The sequence below is a fragment of the Nipponia nippon genome, unplaced genomic scaffold (assembly GCF_047370975.1).
Source record: "Nipponia nippon isolate SJK-2023a ecotype South Korea unplaced genomic scaffold, ASM4737097v1 scaffold_2, whole genome shotgun sequence".
NCBI lineage: Eukaryota > Metazoa > Chordata > Aves > Pelecaniformes > Threskiornithidae > Nipponia > Nipponia nippon.
This window is the reverse complement of record NW_028262336.1, coordinates 30,065,019-30,083,671: the sequence shown is the minus strand read 5'-3', so window position 1 is coordinate 30,083,671 and position 18,653 is coordinate 30,065,019. Positions and strand designations below refer to the sequence as shown.

The 18,653-nt window shown below is 37.0% G+C and overlaps 1 protein-coding gene across 4 annotated transcripts in view; it reads left to right on the top strand.

Annotated features, from left to right (window-relative positions):
- Window positions 1–18,653, top strand: part of PAXBP1 (PAX3 and PAX7 binding protein 1) — a 28,853-nt gene that overhangs the window by 3,970 nt on the left and 6,230 nt on the right. For all 4 annotated transcript variants that reach the window (XR_015704586.1, XM_087756549.1, XM_087756551.1 and 1 more), the window contains exons 3-15: window positions 137–313; window positions 1,656–1,877; window positions 2,502–2,605; window positions 3,460–3,680; window positions 4,616–4,805; window positions 9,514–9,637; window positions 11,958–12,057; window positions 12,506–12,621; window positions 14,955–15,154; window positions 16,750–16,894; window positions 17,055–17,176; window positions 17,740–17,816; window positions 18,081–18,147. Coding sequence is in view for 3 of the 4 variants with exons in the window: in XM_087756549.1 (XP_087612675.1) it covers window positions 137–313; window positions 1,656–1,877; window positions 2,502–2,605; window positions 3,460–3,680; window positions 4,616–4,805; window positions 9,514–9,637; window positions 11,958–12,057; window positions 12,506–12,621; window positions 14,955–15,154; window positions 16,750–16,894; window positions 17,055–17,176; window positions 17,740–17,816; window positions 18,081–18,147 (1,865 nt within the window). In the remaining variant the exon portion in view is untranslated. The remainder of the gene's footprint in view (window positions 1–136; window positions 314–1,655; window positions 1,878–2,501; window positions 2,606–3,459; window positions 3,681–4,615; window positions 4,806–9,513; window positions 9,638–11,957; window positions 12,058–12,505; window positions 12,622–14,954; window positions 15,155–16,749; window positions 16,895–17,054; window positions 17,177–17,739; window positions 17,817–18,080; window positions 18,148–18,653) is intronic.

Sequence of the window (18,653 nt, the reverse complement as noted above, 5' to 3'; positions counted from 1 at the left end):
TTTACTAGAGCTCAAACAATAAAATTATAATTTAACATTTTAATTTGATCTTTACTTTTGGTTATTAGACCTTAAAAAAATACATCCGAGCAGTCTTTATAAAAAGATTAAAACATGGGCTTTGTTGTCTTACCAGTCGAAGCACCACTAGAAAAGACAGGACAGATTAAGGATATAGGTCAAGAAGATGGGACTGCAAACAGTGAGCATGGTGAAGAAGAAATGGAAGTTGAAAGCGAGAAGGAAGAAGAAAAACCAAAAGCCGGTGGGGCTTTTTCAAGTGCTCTGTCATCACTGAATGTTCTCCGCCCAGGTTGGTTATTGTAGTATGTCTGATATGTTAACAAATGCTTTAGCCAGCATTTACAGCAGCTTAATGTATTTGAGAGATTAGGAAATATTTTCCAGTAACATATCCAGCATCTGAGAATTCAGGAAACTGCTGTTTTCCAAAGCCGTTCAATTTTACAAGCTGTATGAGAGAAAATGTTTTACAACAGAATCCTTCATGTTGATGTCAAAAGCAGGAATTTGTCTCTCAAAGTGATGACAAACTGTAAGAAAGTCTAGATTTGGAATATGTGACTTAAAATGAGTTTTAACTGCTTTCAATTAAAATTCTGTCTTTAGTTTGAATGTCTCCGTTACCTTGCAGAGCTGTATCTCAAATGTTTTCCTATCTCATTTTGTCTAATGGGGTTCTAGTCAGGCCCTGAGGCCAAAGAAATCAGCCTGAGAAAGTATTTTGAAAACTAGTTTACTAATTGTTAGCTAACTCATGATAGCCTGCTCCCCAAATAGAATGATGGATGTCCTGGGTCGACAGACTTGACCATATTTCAAGGGAAAAAGAATTGCCTAGTTGACTTCCAAATCATTTTTCCTTTTAGGAGTAATTGCAAAGTGGTGCAATGTGTACATTATTGCATCTCTAAAGATATTGCTGGCTTGAATAGAGTATCTCATGTCAAGTATGAAGAGAATCTGAAATTTAACCTTTTGTGCATGCCTAATCAAAGTAGTGGTAAAAATTATTCATGTTTCAAAAAATTTATTTTGGGGGACCGTTCTTTATATCATGTAAAGTTGCATTAATTTTGTGCTAGGGATTTTAGATTTATTTAATTAGGCCTGCTTTTCTTCTTTCCCCTTGATTGTACAGTCTTCTCATATTAGCTTTGTCCGGTTTGGTGTCCTCTTAATCTCTGAGTTGTCATCATCTGTTGAAATGGCTGATATTTTTTTTTTGTTCCCTAAAATAAGAAGAGTGGGGAGCAATATCAGGACAGGAAGTGACACAGTCAAGAATCTCATTTTCTTCCTCCCTTTGCAATAGTCAGCTCCTGTAAAGGGCTTCCTCTTCTTCAGGAATATTTCCCATAGGAACATCAGGTTCCTGCTCTTATGGCATGTGAGCTGCTGGAAGCAGAGCCAGACTTTTTGGGAAAGATCCCAGCTTTGAGGGTTTCTGGACAGAAAGTTTGCATGCGTGGCTTATAAGTTGATTGTAAATGTTTGTGTGAGTATGGATTTTTTTCCTCTCACACTTTTTTCTGTTGGCAAAGATGATTTGGTAGGGTGGCAGGGATGTGTAGTAAGTCGTAATACCTGTTTTGTTGCAGTGGTTGTTTAATGGTGCAAACATCTGTCTCTAGGAGAAATTCCAGATGCTGCTTTTATTCATGCCGCTAGGAAAAAGCGTCAAATGGCTCGTGAACTTGGAGACTTTACTCCCGTTGACAGTGAACCAGGTAAAGGCCGCCTTGTTCGAGAAGATGAAAATGATGCCAGTGATGACGAAGATGATGACGAGAAGAGGAGGATAGTTTTTACAGTGAAGGAAAAATCCCAAAGGCAAAAGATTGCTGAGGAAATAGGTAAAACCTTTTTAGAAGGACAGCTGATAAACATTCATACTGTTATCACTGCAAGCACTCCCATTCAACGCTTTTAAACACCATGTTTTTCAAACAGGCATGAATGTGGAGTTGTATTCTATTTCTAAGGAAAAGTACTGCATAATGGAATCTGTATATAAAATTTTGAGCACAAACTATGTTCCTGTGCTTAGAAGCACACAACTCTACTGAATCTGGTAGAAACTTACAGTAAGGATCAATAAGTATTATTCCTGTACTTTGTTTTTTAGGAACTATATAGTTGTGTAAAGAAGAACATCAGTTCTTTGGTATAGCATTCTTCTTGCTGACAAGTGGGTAAAATAACCTTTTGGAAAAGGGGAATTAGTAAGATGTATAGGATTTTAACATTAGAGGGTTTTATCAGCAGTTAATTGCAAACTTACCCATTGGTTTTTTTAAGTGGAACCTCTGTGATAACAATTCACAGGCTAGCATCTTTAATTCCTCATGAAGAGGAAAGGAGGAGACACTGAGATGTTCCCACCGAAGCATGGTGTCTCGGGTTTTTGAACTTGCGGCCCTTACTATGAATACATTATCTTCTCCTTCTTGTTACCTGTCTGTTTTACTCGTATTAAGGTATTGAGGGAAGCGATGATGAAGCACTGGTGGCAGGGGAGCAAGATGAAGAACTCAGTAGATGGGAGCAAGAACAGATACGGAAAGGAATCAACATACCTCAGGCATGTATTTAGTTGTGAACTCTTTTTGGTTTGTTTCTGCGTATATTGGCTAAATCCATTACAAACTTGAGTAGTTTACAGAAGGCTGTTTCATCTGAGAAGTTCAGTGTGTAACTTCTGATATTCTTTAAAGAGAAACGAGAGGTCAGATTTTAAGTATCTGGTGCTATCCGTTTCATTAGTCTCTCTGTTCTGGGTAGATAGTGATTCTTTGTGGTGCTGTTAACCAGCATTTATTTGCAGCCTAAAACAGAGCTAGAATAATGCCACTTTGAAGAGACCTCTGTTCTTGTTTGTCATTGGGTTTGTAGAGTCTGTGTAAACAGTGTGTGTTTCTTTGTTGTTTCTGTGTCTTGTGTTGCAGCGTAGAGTTGGAATTTGTAGCAGGTTGTACCATATGTTGTCTGTGCATTCATAGTGCGGTTGCCACTCAGTTGAAGAGAATAGGTTGCTTTTAAAAAACATTTCAGCAAAATCGCAACCAAACACACCGACTCTAAGAACCTATGTCATTCTATTAAATAGTCTTGGCAAAATTTAGTATAGTCCCAAACACTTGGTTATTGTAGGAGTTCTAGACTGGTTAAAATTGTCATTTAATAACTTGTTATAAGTATAAATATTTAGAATAATAATGATACTAAGAGTTTGTCCATTTAATAAAGTGCTTCTGAGGGAATTTGTTTCTTCCACCTTAGGTGTTGGAAATTGTATGCTTAAATCCACTTGATAATTACATTTTGTAAATGTACCTGCCTACATTTTTCACTTATAACATTTGAGATGTGAAAGAAAATAAGTTTCTCCTTTCTTTGAAGTCTAATATGGTACAATTGCATTTCCTCTTCCATTAGGTTCAACCAAGTCAGCCTGCTGAAGTGAATAATCTGTACTACCAGAACACTTACCAGACACTGTCTTATGGTTCATCATATGGCATTCCATACACTTACGCTGCATATGGATCATCGGAAACCAAGTCTCAAAAAACAGATAATACAGTTCCTTTCAAAACTCCCAGTAATGAGATGACTCCTGTTACTATTGATTTGGTAAAGAAACAGCTTAAAGACAGGTAGGACAGACCATCTTTTTAGACTTAAAGACCTGTCCCCTAGCTTTCTGTTCCTCAGGCGTCTTTTAGTCTCGGTGAGCAAACACAGAGTTTCATCGCTGGAAAAGTACTGACTGGCACATCCATTAAAAAAAAAAAAAGGCAAACAAAAAAAGCTCAAAGTGAAGATGACATTGACACTTTGTTCGAAAATCTCCTTGGATTGCTTCTCTGGAAGTGAAGCTTTAAATGTGAGGCCATTGCTCTTGTTGAAGACAGGTCTGAGTTGCATCTTCCGGACACTGCACAGTCTTATAGTCAAGAATTGAAAGGCCAGTGAGGTGTTTAGCTTGTCAAGTTGCATTCTTTTAAACTGTGAATCAGATTTTTCCCCTTCAGTAGATGAAGAATTTAAATTTTAGTGTATACAGGGTTCGTTTTTTTTTTTTTTGTTTGTTTAAACACTGTAATCTGCTCGTCAGGTACGCAAAAGGTCCTACTGAATAAACAACCCAATTGCAGTGAGAAATCATTTGTAATGAACAACTTGCACATTACATGTCTTCAAAATTGGTTTGTATGCCCCTTGAATCAAGGTAGTAGAGGAATAAGACTGCTTTGTATAAGCTATAGTTCTCTCCCCCTGCCCCAAAACCTTTCCTCCCGGTTTTACTTTAGGGCCAGCCTTGCACTATTCTAAGTGCTATCAACTCCTTGAAAAAATTGTGGGAGTGGGCAGTGCAATACACTTAGCATAGCCTAGAAAATTAATTCAAACCAATAGCCTTGCTGTTTATTTAGAGAGGGGAGAAAGTGACAAATGAAAGTTACAGAATATGTCTTTGCAGTATTTCCCATATATAGACTTGGTACTTGCACTGTCTGTTTAATATCTCAATGGTCTGAAATACACAGACTTTTGGATGTAAATTTGCTATTTATCCATTGCCCTTCAGGTTGGACTCTATGAAAGAATTGCACAAAGCTAATCGGCAGCAATATGAGAAACATCAGCAAAGCCGAGAGGACTCTACCAAGGCAATTGAAAGATTAGAAGGGTCTTCTGGGGGTATTGGTGAACAGTATAAGTTTTTGCAAGAAATGCGAGGGTATGTCCAAGACTTGCTTGAGTGTTTCAGTGAAAAGGTAAGGATGCAAAAACATTCATCTTTTTTCAAAAAAAAAAAAAAAAAAAAAAGGGACTCTTAGTACATGCCAAACACCACATCTCCCTCTGTTTTCGAAAAAAGTTCCCTGAGAACATATTCTTCTAAAGGTTTGGTTATTTGAGGGTTGAAAAGATAACTTTTTGTCATGCTAAGGTGGTTATCAGAAACCTCTCTTTCATAGTGTAAGAGATCGCTGACTTTAGATTGCCTAAAAACACTTTTATATGTCTTTAGGATTTTGGTAGATATTCTGGCATTTCAACTTTACTCAGATGCTGCTTTTTACTTGCGTTGGATATCAGATTAACAAAAATAAGGGCTGAATTACAACATTGCTAGTTTCTGGAATGCTTTATGAACCCAGTAACAAAGAATTGTATTTTCTGTGTGGTTATAAACTTCCTCCTGCCAGGCAGTTTCACATACTTGGTATTGCTCTAGTGTCTGAAGGAGAAAAGTTTTAAAACTAGTGTAGCTGTCTGAAGACACCCAAACTTAAAAATATACTTCTTTCATGTAGTGTGATACTTTTGTATATGTCTAACTTGAAAACTTATTCTTTCTTTTGTTATTCATTATGCTTTAATTACTTACTTTGTTGTAAATATAACAGGAGCTCCTGAACACACATGTATTTTTATTTTGATATATATATTACACACACAGAGGAGCTGTAAAATTCAGTTAGCAGTACGTAGGGTATTTCTTTGTTGTCTTCTGACTTGAATACAATAGTATAGTACCTTCTTAATACATTAGCTGTCAGAATTACTTGACTAGTTGAAGCTACTGCTTACCTAGCTTGCTCGGTGTGGGAGAGGAATATAAAAGCATTCTGGCTGCTCATCGGTTAGACATTAATTGTCCAGCATTAGTGGTATTGGGAGAGTCCCATCTTCAGTCTTGTAAGTTGAAGAATAGTTATGTCGTGAACTAACCCGAGAAGTGTGGACCAGTTAATTCACCCAGCTAATTGATTAGTTACAATAGGTATTGTTCACTGAAGCAGCAGTATTCCTGAGTCTGTACTGGCATTAGCTGTTGAGTGGTAGGAGAGGTCCTTTCCTTTGTAGCTCTGTAAGTGCTGGTTGCCCAGATGCCTACATTCTTACTTTTTATATTCTTTCTCTGAGATAAATTTGTGTTTCAGAAAACAAGTTCATGCCATCTTGTTCAAATATTTTCTTTAAACAGATTGTTTTAGAATGCACCATTCTGAGTATAAACCAAGCCTTTTAGTCCCCCAGACTTTGTATAAACCAGGAAAACTTACTGTTAAGTAATACTGTAACAATTTCAGTTCAGTTTGTAGGAACGTTATTGACCTTTCTAGTTACACTAGTAAATAAATCAATTCCAGCCGTTATACAGCAAATTAGCTACTGATAATTTAACAAACAGGCTTGTTAAAGTTGCTATCTTACAATATACTTTTGCTTTCCTGGTAGTTGATCTTTTAAGGATTCTACACCTGGACACCTTCTTCTCCCTTCCCACCCTCCCCATATCCCACCTGCCATGCCAGTCCATTGAACTTTTAAGATGGGATTTTTATCATCTCATGCTTCTTAGGGGCATTCACAGAGTTTTGCTGTTTTCAGTTGGAGGCTGCTGCAGTACCTGTATGTACAATGAGTTGCAAAATTAGGAGATGATGTGGTCAGTTTAACAGGAGCATTTCATTTATTATGATGTCCTGTATATTCCTCAGTTCTTTGGCCAGATAATCTGTTTTGGAATTCAGTGCTTTCAGCATGACAAAGGCACCATCAAATTCAAAAAACAGTAGCCTACAGGACACCACAAGGTTTTCTAAAAAGGAGGCAGGGGGAGGGGACAAAATAAAGTAATAAAATCAGTATCAGTTTTTATTTAAATGAAATAATGAAATGCAGCAGGACAGTAAATTCTCCTTATCATTTGAGTGTAGAGATAAATTGCCTTCAGTGTTTTTGTAGAACCTGTGGCCTTGACTACTTCATATTTAAATTGTGTATGTGTGTTTATAATGTACGTAGTTGTTATAATATACATAAGCATATAAAATGTGTAATATGTGTAATAACGATATTGTTTGTGTATATATGTGTGCGTGTATATATATATATATATATATGCATACATATATGAACACATATCCTAAATATGTATATAGCTAGGTCCCTCCCTGTCCTTTTGAATATGATGCTTCGATGCTTTCTCTTTATTTTGTTAGGACTAGTCATGGTTATTAGCCAAATTCACATTGGTACTGATCTGAATGATAAAGTCATTTGTTGAAGAAGCACTAATGGGTTCACAATATACTTGTCCACTCCAAAAGAGTCCATTCCCCTAGAGTTTTCTTGTATGTCTATTGACTTAGTTTTGGAGAACAGAAAACATCATCATAAATTAGACTTTCTTCCCCCTACCATCTTATTTCTGCACCTATTCACCATGTTCACCCCTTTGTGACACCCAATCAAGCAAAACCATTTTGTTTGTATTCCGTTTTGAAGAGATTCTGAATGTTAGAAACACTTTGCTCATTGGTAAGGTACAGTGGAGAGTATAATGAGGCAGCTATTATGCAAATTCTAGAAACAAGCTATAGAAATGTCAAATCCTCTGTGATTTTTTTCTTCCCATAAATGATAAAACCAATGGAGTGGAAGATGCTTGCATGACTTCTTTCAGAACTAATTACTGTCAAAATTATGATTTCTGAGAAGGCTAGAAAGTGGTAACAGTGTCTTTACATTTTGAATGTAGGAATATGCAAGGGATACAGAAAGATTAAATTGTTCCAAGCATATCTTTGACAGCACAGTTGAATGAACTGTTATTTTACCTGCAAAAGCAAATTATCAAAACACACTGTGTGTGTCAGAGAGGGGGACTGTAGGTTAAAATTATCCTTGTCATCTAAATGTTCAGAGCACTTTCCACTTTTCCTCTTATGCTGTTTACAGTGAAAGTAAAGAAAAAAAACCCAAAACACTGAATTCAAGGTATTGACTAAACAAAACACAATGAATGAGGGCTGTAACTTTATAGTAGTCAGTGAAATTGTCAGTCACTCATCAACCACAGTATTGATTATAGAAGAATAATGGCTTCTAAGTCTCTTGTGTTTTAAATGGGAAATATTTTGAGTGGATTCATATATCTGAATACATAGCTGGGTTTTTTTAATCCTGAGGCAATTATAGAAAGAACCTCTAGGGATGCTCCGAAAATTTTTCATTTAGCTTTTCAGTTTTAGAATTCCCTTTACACATAAGAGAACCAGCTATATTTTCTGTGGTAAACTGCAGTAAAACTAGGGTTTTTTTTTAATTATTATTTCTGTTTTCAAAATTGTCTTAAATTCCGAATATACACTGCCAGCGCTGGAATATTCCCTCCTCCTGTGTCTCTACTCTGTTTTCTCCAAAAGAAAGCTGTACGTATTTTGAGTTGGTGCAGAGTTGCTTTCATTTTAGTCCCGGTAGCCTAGTTTATATCACAAAGAGCTAATACTTCTTTCCTTTTAATATCTCCTCTGATGCGTGTGTCATTCTCAGACAGCGGAAATGGCCCTGTAGCTATAATCTCACAATCTTATATTTTACTGGAGGAGATTCTTTAATAGCTGCTGAGTCACATTCTGAATGACATCAGGAAACAATTTCTGATTCTGTCTTTTGTTTTGAAAAAAACTTAATCCTGGATGGTAGGCAGCAATGAAATATTTGAGGTAAAAGGCTGGAAGACTGTGGACTAAGCATATGTCTCAGAGGTAAGGAGGATATGGCTTAAGTGTTCATACCAAAAGGATTTGCCTTTCCAAATTAAGAGATTGTGAAAAGTTTTGTTTTGCATTTGAATAATCTAATCTTAACTTGTCCTGGGAAATGAGTTTTTGCAAAAGTGAGCAGTGAATCTGATATTTAATGTCAGGAAATTCCCAGTTGTTATAACATCATCTATTTTTGTTACAGTTGCTACTGAAATTTAGTTCACTTAAAAAAAAAAGTCAGCAGATCTGATCCAACTTGTCTGTATTGTTCAAAGGTTATACTTAATGCATAACTCACACAAACTGTACAATTTTAATTTAAATGATAGGCTAGAGTAACATTTTACTAATTTGAATTACCTATTGGTAGAACATGCTTATGCAGTGGTTGATTGAATTTCAGTAATGATATTTCAGCATATGCTAATAAAAGTTATAGCAAAACAATACCTGCTAGCTTCAGGAGGTTAGATTCCTGCTTTGTTTTTTCACTGTATACAGTCAGGTTACTTTCTCCTTAAAGTGTAGAATACTACTACGTTCTTGTTTAAAGATAGAGAGGAAACGATGAGGTCTGAGAATTGTAAGCACTATAACACAACACGTAGCACACTTGGTAGAGAAAACAGAATACTTGAAATAACATTTCACACTCTAAAATGGTTGTCTTACTGTGTAGACTCAGTCAGCAGAAGTTACTTTCAGAATGCTATTGCTATGGTTGAAAGCTGTCAACGTTGTTAAATGCATGCATTTTCTTCATGTTGAAATATTTACTGGTCCAAATGATACAAATGGGTAAAAGGAAACAGTTTGTGCTGCTAGAAGTACAGTGACAGCATTATGCTTCGGAATAGTATGGTACCCCAGAAGCTAAGCACCTGAAGAATTTGTTATTACGTAGTGTGTTGTATTTTTACAGGTGCCTCTGATTAACGAACTTGAATCCGCAATGCACCAGCTGTACAAACAGCGAGCTTCCCGCCTTGTCCAAAGACGACAAGATGATATTAAAGATGAATCTTCGGAGTTTTCAAGCCATTCAAGTCAGTCCATCTTGAAGGTTTTTATTATTCATTAAACAACCTTGTTTACTTAGTATGGCTTAATTTAAATTTAAATTTTTAAAGTCTGACTGTCTTAAAGTGTATCCTTACTCCTGAGATAGATAGAAGCAAGTTTAGATAAAAGTTTTCTAATTTGTTTTGTTTTAAACTCAAAGCCACTCTAACTCTGACTTCATCTCTCCTTTCTGTTGCTCTTAACTGTATTTTCTCTTTCCCAGCCCTGAAAATGTATGCATGGTGGCAGTGGTAGTAGTGGTAGCATGACTCCTGATTTTCCTCTTATGTCAGGACTTTTTTTTTTTTTTTTTTTTTGCTTCTTAACCTACTTGAATCTATAAATTTCCTGTAGCATCTACAGTTAACTCTGTACAAAGCCATGAAGCACTGGGCTAGAGCTGACTTCTATCTAATGCTCTATTTTGTAGGCAGCATAAGTATTTCATTTCAGATGCTTAACTGGTAAAGCTAAAGAACTGGAAGAAACTGGTGCCATTGTTAAAAATCAGACTAATACAAAGTGACCCTATATGAAATACAGCTTAAAATTAGCTGGTTAAAATACCTACTTACTGTGAGCGTGTCGTTGGGGGATTCTCATTGAGGAGTTTTCTTGTGGTGATTACTCTTCAGTATGTAAAACTCTACAAAAGTATAAATGTTAACTTGGATGGAAATATATGTTCCTTGGAGGAGGTTTTATTCAGCACGTTAAACAACGGGTAAAATACCATATTAATAGTAGTTGTCTTTCTGCTTTGGAGAGCTTCCCATTTTTAAAAATGGCTTTCTTGTCTGTCCTGTTGCTGACCTAACATCCTATAATAAAAGCCATTTCCTATTCTGTCACAGTGTGTCCAGCAATTAAATTTTGTTAATACCATTAGATAGAACTTACTGAGGGTGATAAAGTGTTAGGGCATCAGAGTTGGTCATCCCTTTATGGAGTGGTTAGCATACATATTCCCTTTAGGACTTTATTTGGAGCCCCAGGCATCACATGTAGGCCTTGAGTTTTACCATGAAAATGCTGTTGTGAGAACTAGAAACCTAATGTACTAAAACATATTTCCTTAAAGAAGCTCAGAATGGATTATTTTAGACTGGAATGTAATGGTGGGGTGGGAATAGTTGTCATTGTCAAGGCTGGGTTTTAAAGAGAGATCGTATTTAGTATCTGGGAGTCTTGAGAATGAATTCCACTGTGTCTAGAAATAGTTCAGCTCTGTCCCTCAAATTATCACAGAAACTAGGAATTGATGCCAGCCTTTGATTTGATGTGTGTTGCGGACATAGATGATCTGCTTTTCTTCATACAATGTCAGAACACTAAAGGGCTAGATGTGAATTTGTCTGCCAACTATTGCTTTACTTCTGTGTAAAAACAAGTAGCTCAGCTTTGAATAACGTTTTAAAAAATTGGACAAATGATGGCTTCATCTGTATGTTAAGGCTCTTAGTAGTTCTGGTATAGAGTTGGAATACTGACACAGATCATCATTAATATTTTTAATGATGGATTTATAAATAGATTTAGTTAGAACATGTAAATTTACTCATGAAATTTGGGTAGGCTTTTGTTTAAATTTTGATGTTTATATTTTGGTGGGTGGACTTGAGCAGTGGCTAACATTCAATCCACTTAATAAAATTTACCTGAAAAGGATGAACTGGAAGCACTCTTTTGTCTGCCTGCTGGTTGCTGATCAGCTTCACTGGTTAGCTGCGTTGTTTTCTATAATCAGGAACATCTATAACGAATCACGGCTTAAAAAGAGGAGGGAGGATGATTTATTTTCCTGTAGATTTGATGTGTTTTAAACTCTAGGCAATCTAAAGCATATAAACTTAGAAAACACTATGATGAGAACTCTGAAATATCGGGTATTCCTACTCTGGTCACTCTTCTCTGCCTTTCTTTTTGTTCATTTTCTTCTCAAAAGATACATGGTGAACGTGTTTATGTAAGGAGCGCTTTTTGTCTTGGAACATTCAATTTAAGCAGTTTTTATTAAAACTGTTGACTTCTATATAGTTGGGCACCGTTGTGAGAGGGACAAGAGTGAAGTATGGTGAAAACTATTTGACATTTAAGTGGAGATTTTTCCAAACTCCACTACTTCCTCTTTTAACCTCTACACTTGCAAATTCAGGCTTCTGGGTGCATCTTTTTGAAAACTTCGACTTTCTACTTCAAATTACACTTAATTTAAAGTAGGTAAAAGTCTCTTATGAAACTGCCTACAACACATTTATATAATCATGGATAAGCATTTTAATTTTCATCAATGTAATTTTACAGATAAAGCACTGATGGCACCAAATCTTGAATCTTTTGGACGAGACAGAGTGATCTATCAAGAACAAGTCAAGCGTCGGACTGCAGAAAGAGAGGCTAGAAGGTAGAGTACTGAGATTTCTTGTCCATTAGGAGTCTTTGCTTGCAGAATACAGTTGTTCTGTGTGACATACTAATGTAAGTAGCAATGTTTGCTCCTTTCCTGCAAAGGGAAGAAAACACTTAAGCTCATATGCTGGGCAGGGGTATTCTTATATATCCCAACTTATCATGCGAGTGTACAAAACAAGGCACCGTTACATGATACTGATTTAAAATCACTAAAAGAAAGCATCGTAAACCTATTCCGTATCCATATGGTCTGTGCTGGTTTCTCTTCCCTCCATTGTTTGAGGCAGCAACATAATGGAATGTTTGAGATGATGACATAGTGAAAGTTTTTTTCAACCTGGATTTCCTTGCATTAAAACTTATGACAAGCTTAGGCAGATCTGTTCATTGTATAGGGGGGGAAAATGTAATAGCTGGTTTATACTGCTGATCCTTTTCAGAGCTCGTCGTAGACAAGCAAGAGAGCAAACTGGGAAGATGGCAGATCACCTTGAAGGCCTTTCCAGTGATGATGAGGAAACTTCAACGGATATTACAAACTTCAACATGGAGCGAGGTTAGAAAAGCTACTGAAGCTTTATGTAACAGAAACCAGAACATTTGTCAGAGAAAAAAAAAATGCTCCAAAGGCAGCCCTGTCTGTATATTTCACCATATTTTGGAGAAAGTTTAAGAACTGTTCCTTGCTGGATCATCAGTGTGACCAAAACAGTCTCTTCTGCCAACCTGTTGTGCAGCTTGCAGCTGACTAAATACCCCCATCCTTAGCGAGATTCTTTTTATTTAATTCAGACATTCTTTTGTTGGCAAGAAGTAAGCTTTTGTACCTTCAGTGGACGCTAAGTCTGCCTTCTAATCTGTTTATCGCTCTTCAAATATCTGTTTGGTTTACATGTGAAATTCTGAAAACCTCAGTGTTTTAGAAATGTTTTTTTTGTTTGATAGGAAGTATTTTCTGGAGTTTTGCGTAAGCATCTAGAAATGCAATGACAAGAGTTCTGTAGACTCTTGTTACAGCCTGGCAAACTTTGCAGATGACAGAAAACAATGTTGAATGCAAACGTTGCAGAAAGATCTTGTGGTACTGACTTGATTTGAAATTCATCTGCAGTTTTATGATGGTTTGCTCGAAGTAACCATTATTATGCAATTATGCATAACCCTAATTATGCAATAAATGGAGATGTAAGTTAAGCTAATGCTTTTAAAGCACTGGGAGAACTGCAAGAAACCTGAGATTTTGGGAAGCATGGATAGTTTGATGGAACAGTCATCTTTTACAGCAGCAGTTAAAAGGCAAAGAATTCCTGTGGTTACTGTGAAACCAGTAGCGAAGAAAGCAGAACATCACTGTAGTAATCCTGTTACATTCTCATTTTGAACCTAAGTACAATTATCATTCTCTCTGATTAAAGATAATTTAATCAGATTAGAAGAAACATGGAGAAGGGGAGCAGCAAGGACGACATATATAGAATTGCTTATGTTGTATGTGAGGAGGGATTAAACAGTTTTGGACTCTTCATCTAGGAGAATCATGTTGACTTTTCGCAGTATGAGAGCTAGGGGGCATGAAATGAAGTGATAGGATAGGTTTAAAGTAAACAAGTCACTTCCCACAGAGAGTGTAATAAAAATGCCAAAGTCATTGGTGTAGGTGGTTGTGGAGACCCAAAGTATGAACAGAGTAAAAAAGCAATTAGATGAACTGTGTAGCAGTTGGATCCTTCAGAAGTGCAAACAATTTCCACACCTTTAGTTGCTGGCTGATTTACCAAAATTGTGGATGCAGGGAGGGCTCTTTGATAAACAAAGCAACTGTTTACGGTCGTTATGTGCTGTAATTAACTTTACTAAGTTAAATTATCTAGATAAAAAATTCAGTGTAGCTGAATTGCTCTTTGTAACTTGGCACTTTTATGTGTACAAAAGCCTTTTGGAGGAGTTTCATCAGTTTCTAAGTAAGCACAGTATTTCTAAAGCCTTTTTTTAATCATTCATAGCTTTCGTGTTAGTCCAGAATCAGCAGTGAGCTATATGGAACAGAAGGATGCACTTTGGAGCTGCTAACTTTATTTGTAGCATCTCTTCTTGATCCCAGTGTGCAAAGTGTGTTTATATGACATAATCTCGTGTTCCCTCAGCCTTGTCTCTACCTGCTGTGTGTACTAGTTATGTTAGTTGTGTACAGGTTACTACTGTAACTGAACATTTGAAACTGTGGCTGCAGCAGAAATGACTGATTAAAATGAAACTAACCCTGGGAAGTAGAAAAGATGAAGGGAAAATAATATATAGAGAAAAAGTTTTGGACTGCATAGAATACTGGTACTGTAAATATTAAAAAATGTAAGGAAGGTGCTAAGGGCTTGTAATGGTTGCCCAGTGCTAACAGCCATGTTACGTTCAGCAGTTTAGCATGGTGTCTGTCAGGACCCACTCTGTCTGAAATGCCGATTCGTTTGCCTTATCTGAGACGCCCTCCTGTACTTGCACTTGGATGAGCGAAGTTGTAAAATAATTTGGGTTGGAAGGGACCTGGACATCAGCTGTTCCAAACTTCCATGCAGAGCAAGGCCAGCTTTGAAGTTAGATCTACACTAAACACAGCCCAGTACTTGACCAGTCCAATGTCTGGTAACTGAAAGTCATTGTCGGAAACGTTTAAAGCAAGACCTGTGATAAAACAGTACATTGGAGAGTGCTCATGTGCTCATGTTTTTATTGCTTTGTATATTTGAGGCAGAAGTAACAGAACTTTTAAAGGTGGTGGGTTTTTGGTTTTGTTTATAGTAGTTAGCTTATGCCAGTGAGCATCAAAATCCATCTTGAAAAAGGTATTACAGGGAATAGGTGATAAACTTATTACCCTTTTTCTCCCTCCACCAGATCGTATATTGAAAGAATCCAGCAAAGTTTTCGAAGATGTTTTGGAAAGCTTTTACTCAATTGATTGTATTAAGTCACAGTTTGAAGCTTGGCGCTCAAAGTACTTTGCTTCTTATAAGGATGCTTATATTGGCCTCTGTTTACCAAAGCTGTTTAACCCTTTAATCAGACTTCAGCTGCTTATCTGGACTCCTTTGGAGGTAAGAGCCTCTGCAAGCATCTTCTTCTATGTCAGCTTCTATATAGTGGATCTTTTGCACTTCTGCAGAGCAAAGTAAATTGCACCTTTGATGTACGCTTCTTGTAAATGCATGTTCTAGGCATGTAGTTTAAAATGGGAGTCTCTCTTGGGGTGAAGCTTTTCTGGGGAGTTTCTGGACTCCCCTGTGTCACACACTCATCACGCTACCCCTGTCACACACTCCTCTGTGTTCCCAGCAGGCCAGAGTTCAGTTCAGCACGTGCCAGTACCTTCTCAGTGAGTGGTGTAGACCAAAAAGCCAAACAGCTTCTTAAATAATACATTTAGGTTTTAAAATACTTCAGAGAAAATTGTGATTCTAGAGATGTTGTTTCTTCAGAAGTGGAGCTAAAAAGCCTGGTTTTATGTTGACTTACAACCTATGTCTCTACATTATACGACTTATTTTCTCTCACCTACACCTTCATACACTGTAGAACTCTGGCTGGCAGTTTCCAAGTCTTCCTCATAGTACTCATTGCCCAGTTATTAGGTAGGGAACATGGGAAAAGCAGGACAGCACTGTTGCAGCCCGGTATCCCTGGCACATGTTCGTTATCCAGCCTGCGTATATGTGCTGACATGAGTAGCCATCAGGACAAACAGTTCAGGCAGCTTTTGACTCACACTCTCTTCTTCCTACCAGTGAAAGCTCTTGTAAGGTATTTCTGCTGCAGTCAGGTGCTTATTTTCACAGTACTGGTAGGAACTTACTTTTTTCTGTGATGTTGGCTTTTACTGGGGAATGGGAGTGGGTCAAGGCACAGAGTGAGTGCAATTGCATAAGCCTGGGGGCTTGGGGTGGGGTTTTTGGGTTTTTTTTTTTTAGGAAACTAGGCTAATAAGGCAGATTGTCATCTTCCCTTTCAAAACTTAGCTCATCTACAGCACCATCTGCAGATGTGTCAGCCTGTCTCACAAGTGACTGAATCTCTCCTTTTTTCAGAATTTTTTTTTTTCTTAACTACTAAGAGAATATTTGTAGAAGGAGATCTGTCACCTCTGCTCTGATTGCAGAGGAAGGGGGGAAGCACAAGTCTTTTTCAGAGAGAATTCAGAGTATTTAATTTGAATAAACAAGGGAAAATCTATGAAAAGTGCCCTCATGTGATGGCATGATTAATAGTGTCCAGGCAAAGAGGCAGAACATTTTCTTTACTTCTCAGGAATCAGGTTTGCCTATGTTTCTGAAGGAAGTAGTATCACTGCTTCAGAAGTAGGGGAGCCAAAGCAGGTGAAGTAATTTGCCTGTCCTTGTGCCAGATGAAGAGACTGTTTGGTCTTCAGGCACTATACCTTCCTTCTTTTTTATTATTTCCAGTGCAGATGAGTACCTGACACATAGACAAAAAGGGCTAGATTTTCAAGTAGTTATTGTGCTCAATTGCTGCTTACCCTGCCTGCTTAGCACACTTGGTGGACTGTTTTAAAGTAGTTCTGTTCTGTTTTGTGACTGTATCATACTTGCATATATAATACTTCTTTTTCTTTTTTTTAATGTGTTGACTTCAAATCTCTGTTAAGGAATCTAACCTCAATTTTTTTTTTTATTAGGGCAAGTGTCGAGATTTTGAGACTATGCTGTGGTTTGAATCATTGCTGTTTTACGGCTGTGAAGAACAGGAGCAAGTGAAAGATGACGCTGATATTTCACTATTGCCTACCATTGTAGAGAGAGTTGTTCTTCCTAAATTAACAGGTATAGTCTTAGAAAGAAAATGGGGGAAAAGGAGTGTGTGTGGAAGCTGATGCTTGTTTGTGTTTTCAGATTTTACTGTTTTGTAAATTATTGCTTGACTGTCTTAGTACTTGTATTTGAGTATTTGCAAGGTATTTGAGTATTCTTTAATCTCTTACAGTGATTTCTGAAAATATATGGGATCCTTTTTCTACAACCCAAACATCTAGAATGGTAGCAATTGTACAGAAACTGGTAGATGGATATCCTTCAGTGGTGAATGCAGAAAACAAAAATACACAAGTAAGTTGTTTTTTCTTAAATTTCTTGCATAAGTTAAAGAATTTGAATATATTTTTAATACACTATATTGGAGAGCACAGCGTGCTTAGTGAGGAGCAAGAAAGAGAATTTTGCAGTTATTTGATACTCTGCAGCCTAGTTATGGAGAGTCAAGTACAGTAATAAATTAGGAGGGGGAACTTGGTGAAGTCTCCCCAAAATAGATGCTAGAGATAAAAAGAGATACCAAATGTACTAAGACGTGTTGGTCTGCAGTTTTGCTTTAAGGGTCAGCTACAAATAGTCATGCTTTTCTTTTTTAGATCTTTGTAACCTTTTCAAATGTATTGCCTTGAAGTTTGATTGTTTTACTTATCTTCTATGAATGCAAGAACCGGTGCCAGATTTCAGCTCTGCTAATTATTATAGGCTTCTCTAAGAGTTTATTTATATGTGTGCTTAAGTATGTATGCCTTTTACTGTTAGGGTCACAAATGTTCTTTGTTGCTTTGAAAATCAGTTTCTGAGTAGTTAACTACTAAGCAGTGCTTTGGACACTTTTAAAAAAATATTATCTGTTTCAGATGCTTTTAAAGGCATTGTTGCTAAGAATGAGGAGAACACTAGATGATGATGTATTCATGCCCTTATATCCAAAAAAGTAAGTTTGCTTTCAACTATGGTGTTAGACCTTCATTAGCAAGTCGGTGTCTTCTGTCCGTAGTTAACAGGGGCTTTTTTCCCAGTATGGTTCACTGGCTGGATACAGGAGATCTTTCGTTATCATGCTGTGAGGATTTAGCAAAGACAAGCAGGATGGAAGGGAATATTTATAGAAATGAACTGTGTGTGGGAAGGAGGAAGCCAGCAAACTCCAGACAGAGGTGGTCTTGGTTGCTCATTAAAGAAATCTCTTACTTTCCAGCATCTTAGAAAACAAGAACTCTGGTCCATATTTGTTTTTCCAACGTCAGTTTTGGTCCTCTGTTAAGGTAAGTCAGTAAATACATCCAGTAAATCTTTGGTCTAGACAGTGTAGCAATAAAATCCTCTTCAAATTTGTGGAAAGTGGTAGATGGAAATTGCTTTACCTTTATTTGAAAGAACTCTGAATTAGGATTCTTAGTCTTTGATAATGCACTGTGCCCTCTTCAAAAGACTGCCAAGTGAAAGCACCATCATTTTAACTTGTACACTGTGGGTTTACTTAGCATACTCAACCCTTTTTTTTTTTTAATGTCATTGTACCTGTCAGAATAAGACATGTTGCTTTTATTTCACTTATGTGGGAATGAGAGAGCTTGGTTTGTATTTTTTTACGTATATATAGTATGAGAGTCTTCATGAAAATAACTTGGCCCCTTACGGAAAGCTCACTGCTATTTGTAAAGTATAAGAGCATTTGTAATCTTAATTTAATTGAGATGATAGAGTGTGAAGGAAAAAGTCTGTGTGTGGAATGTGCACTATAGAGTTTGCAAAGGTCTGTAAGAAGCTA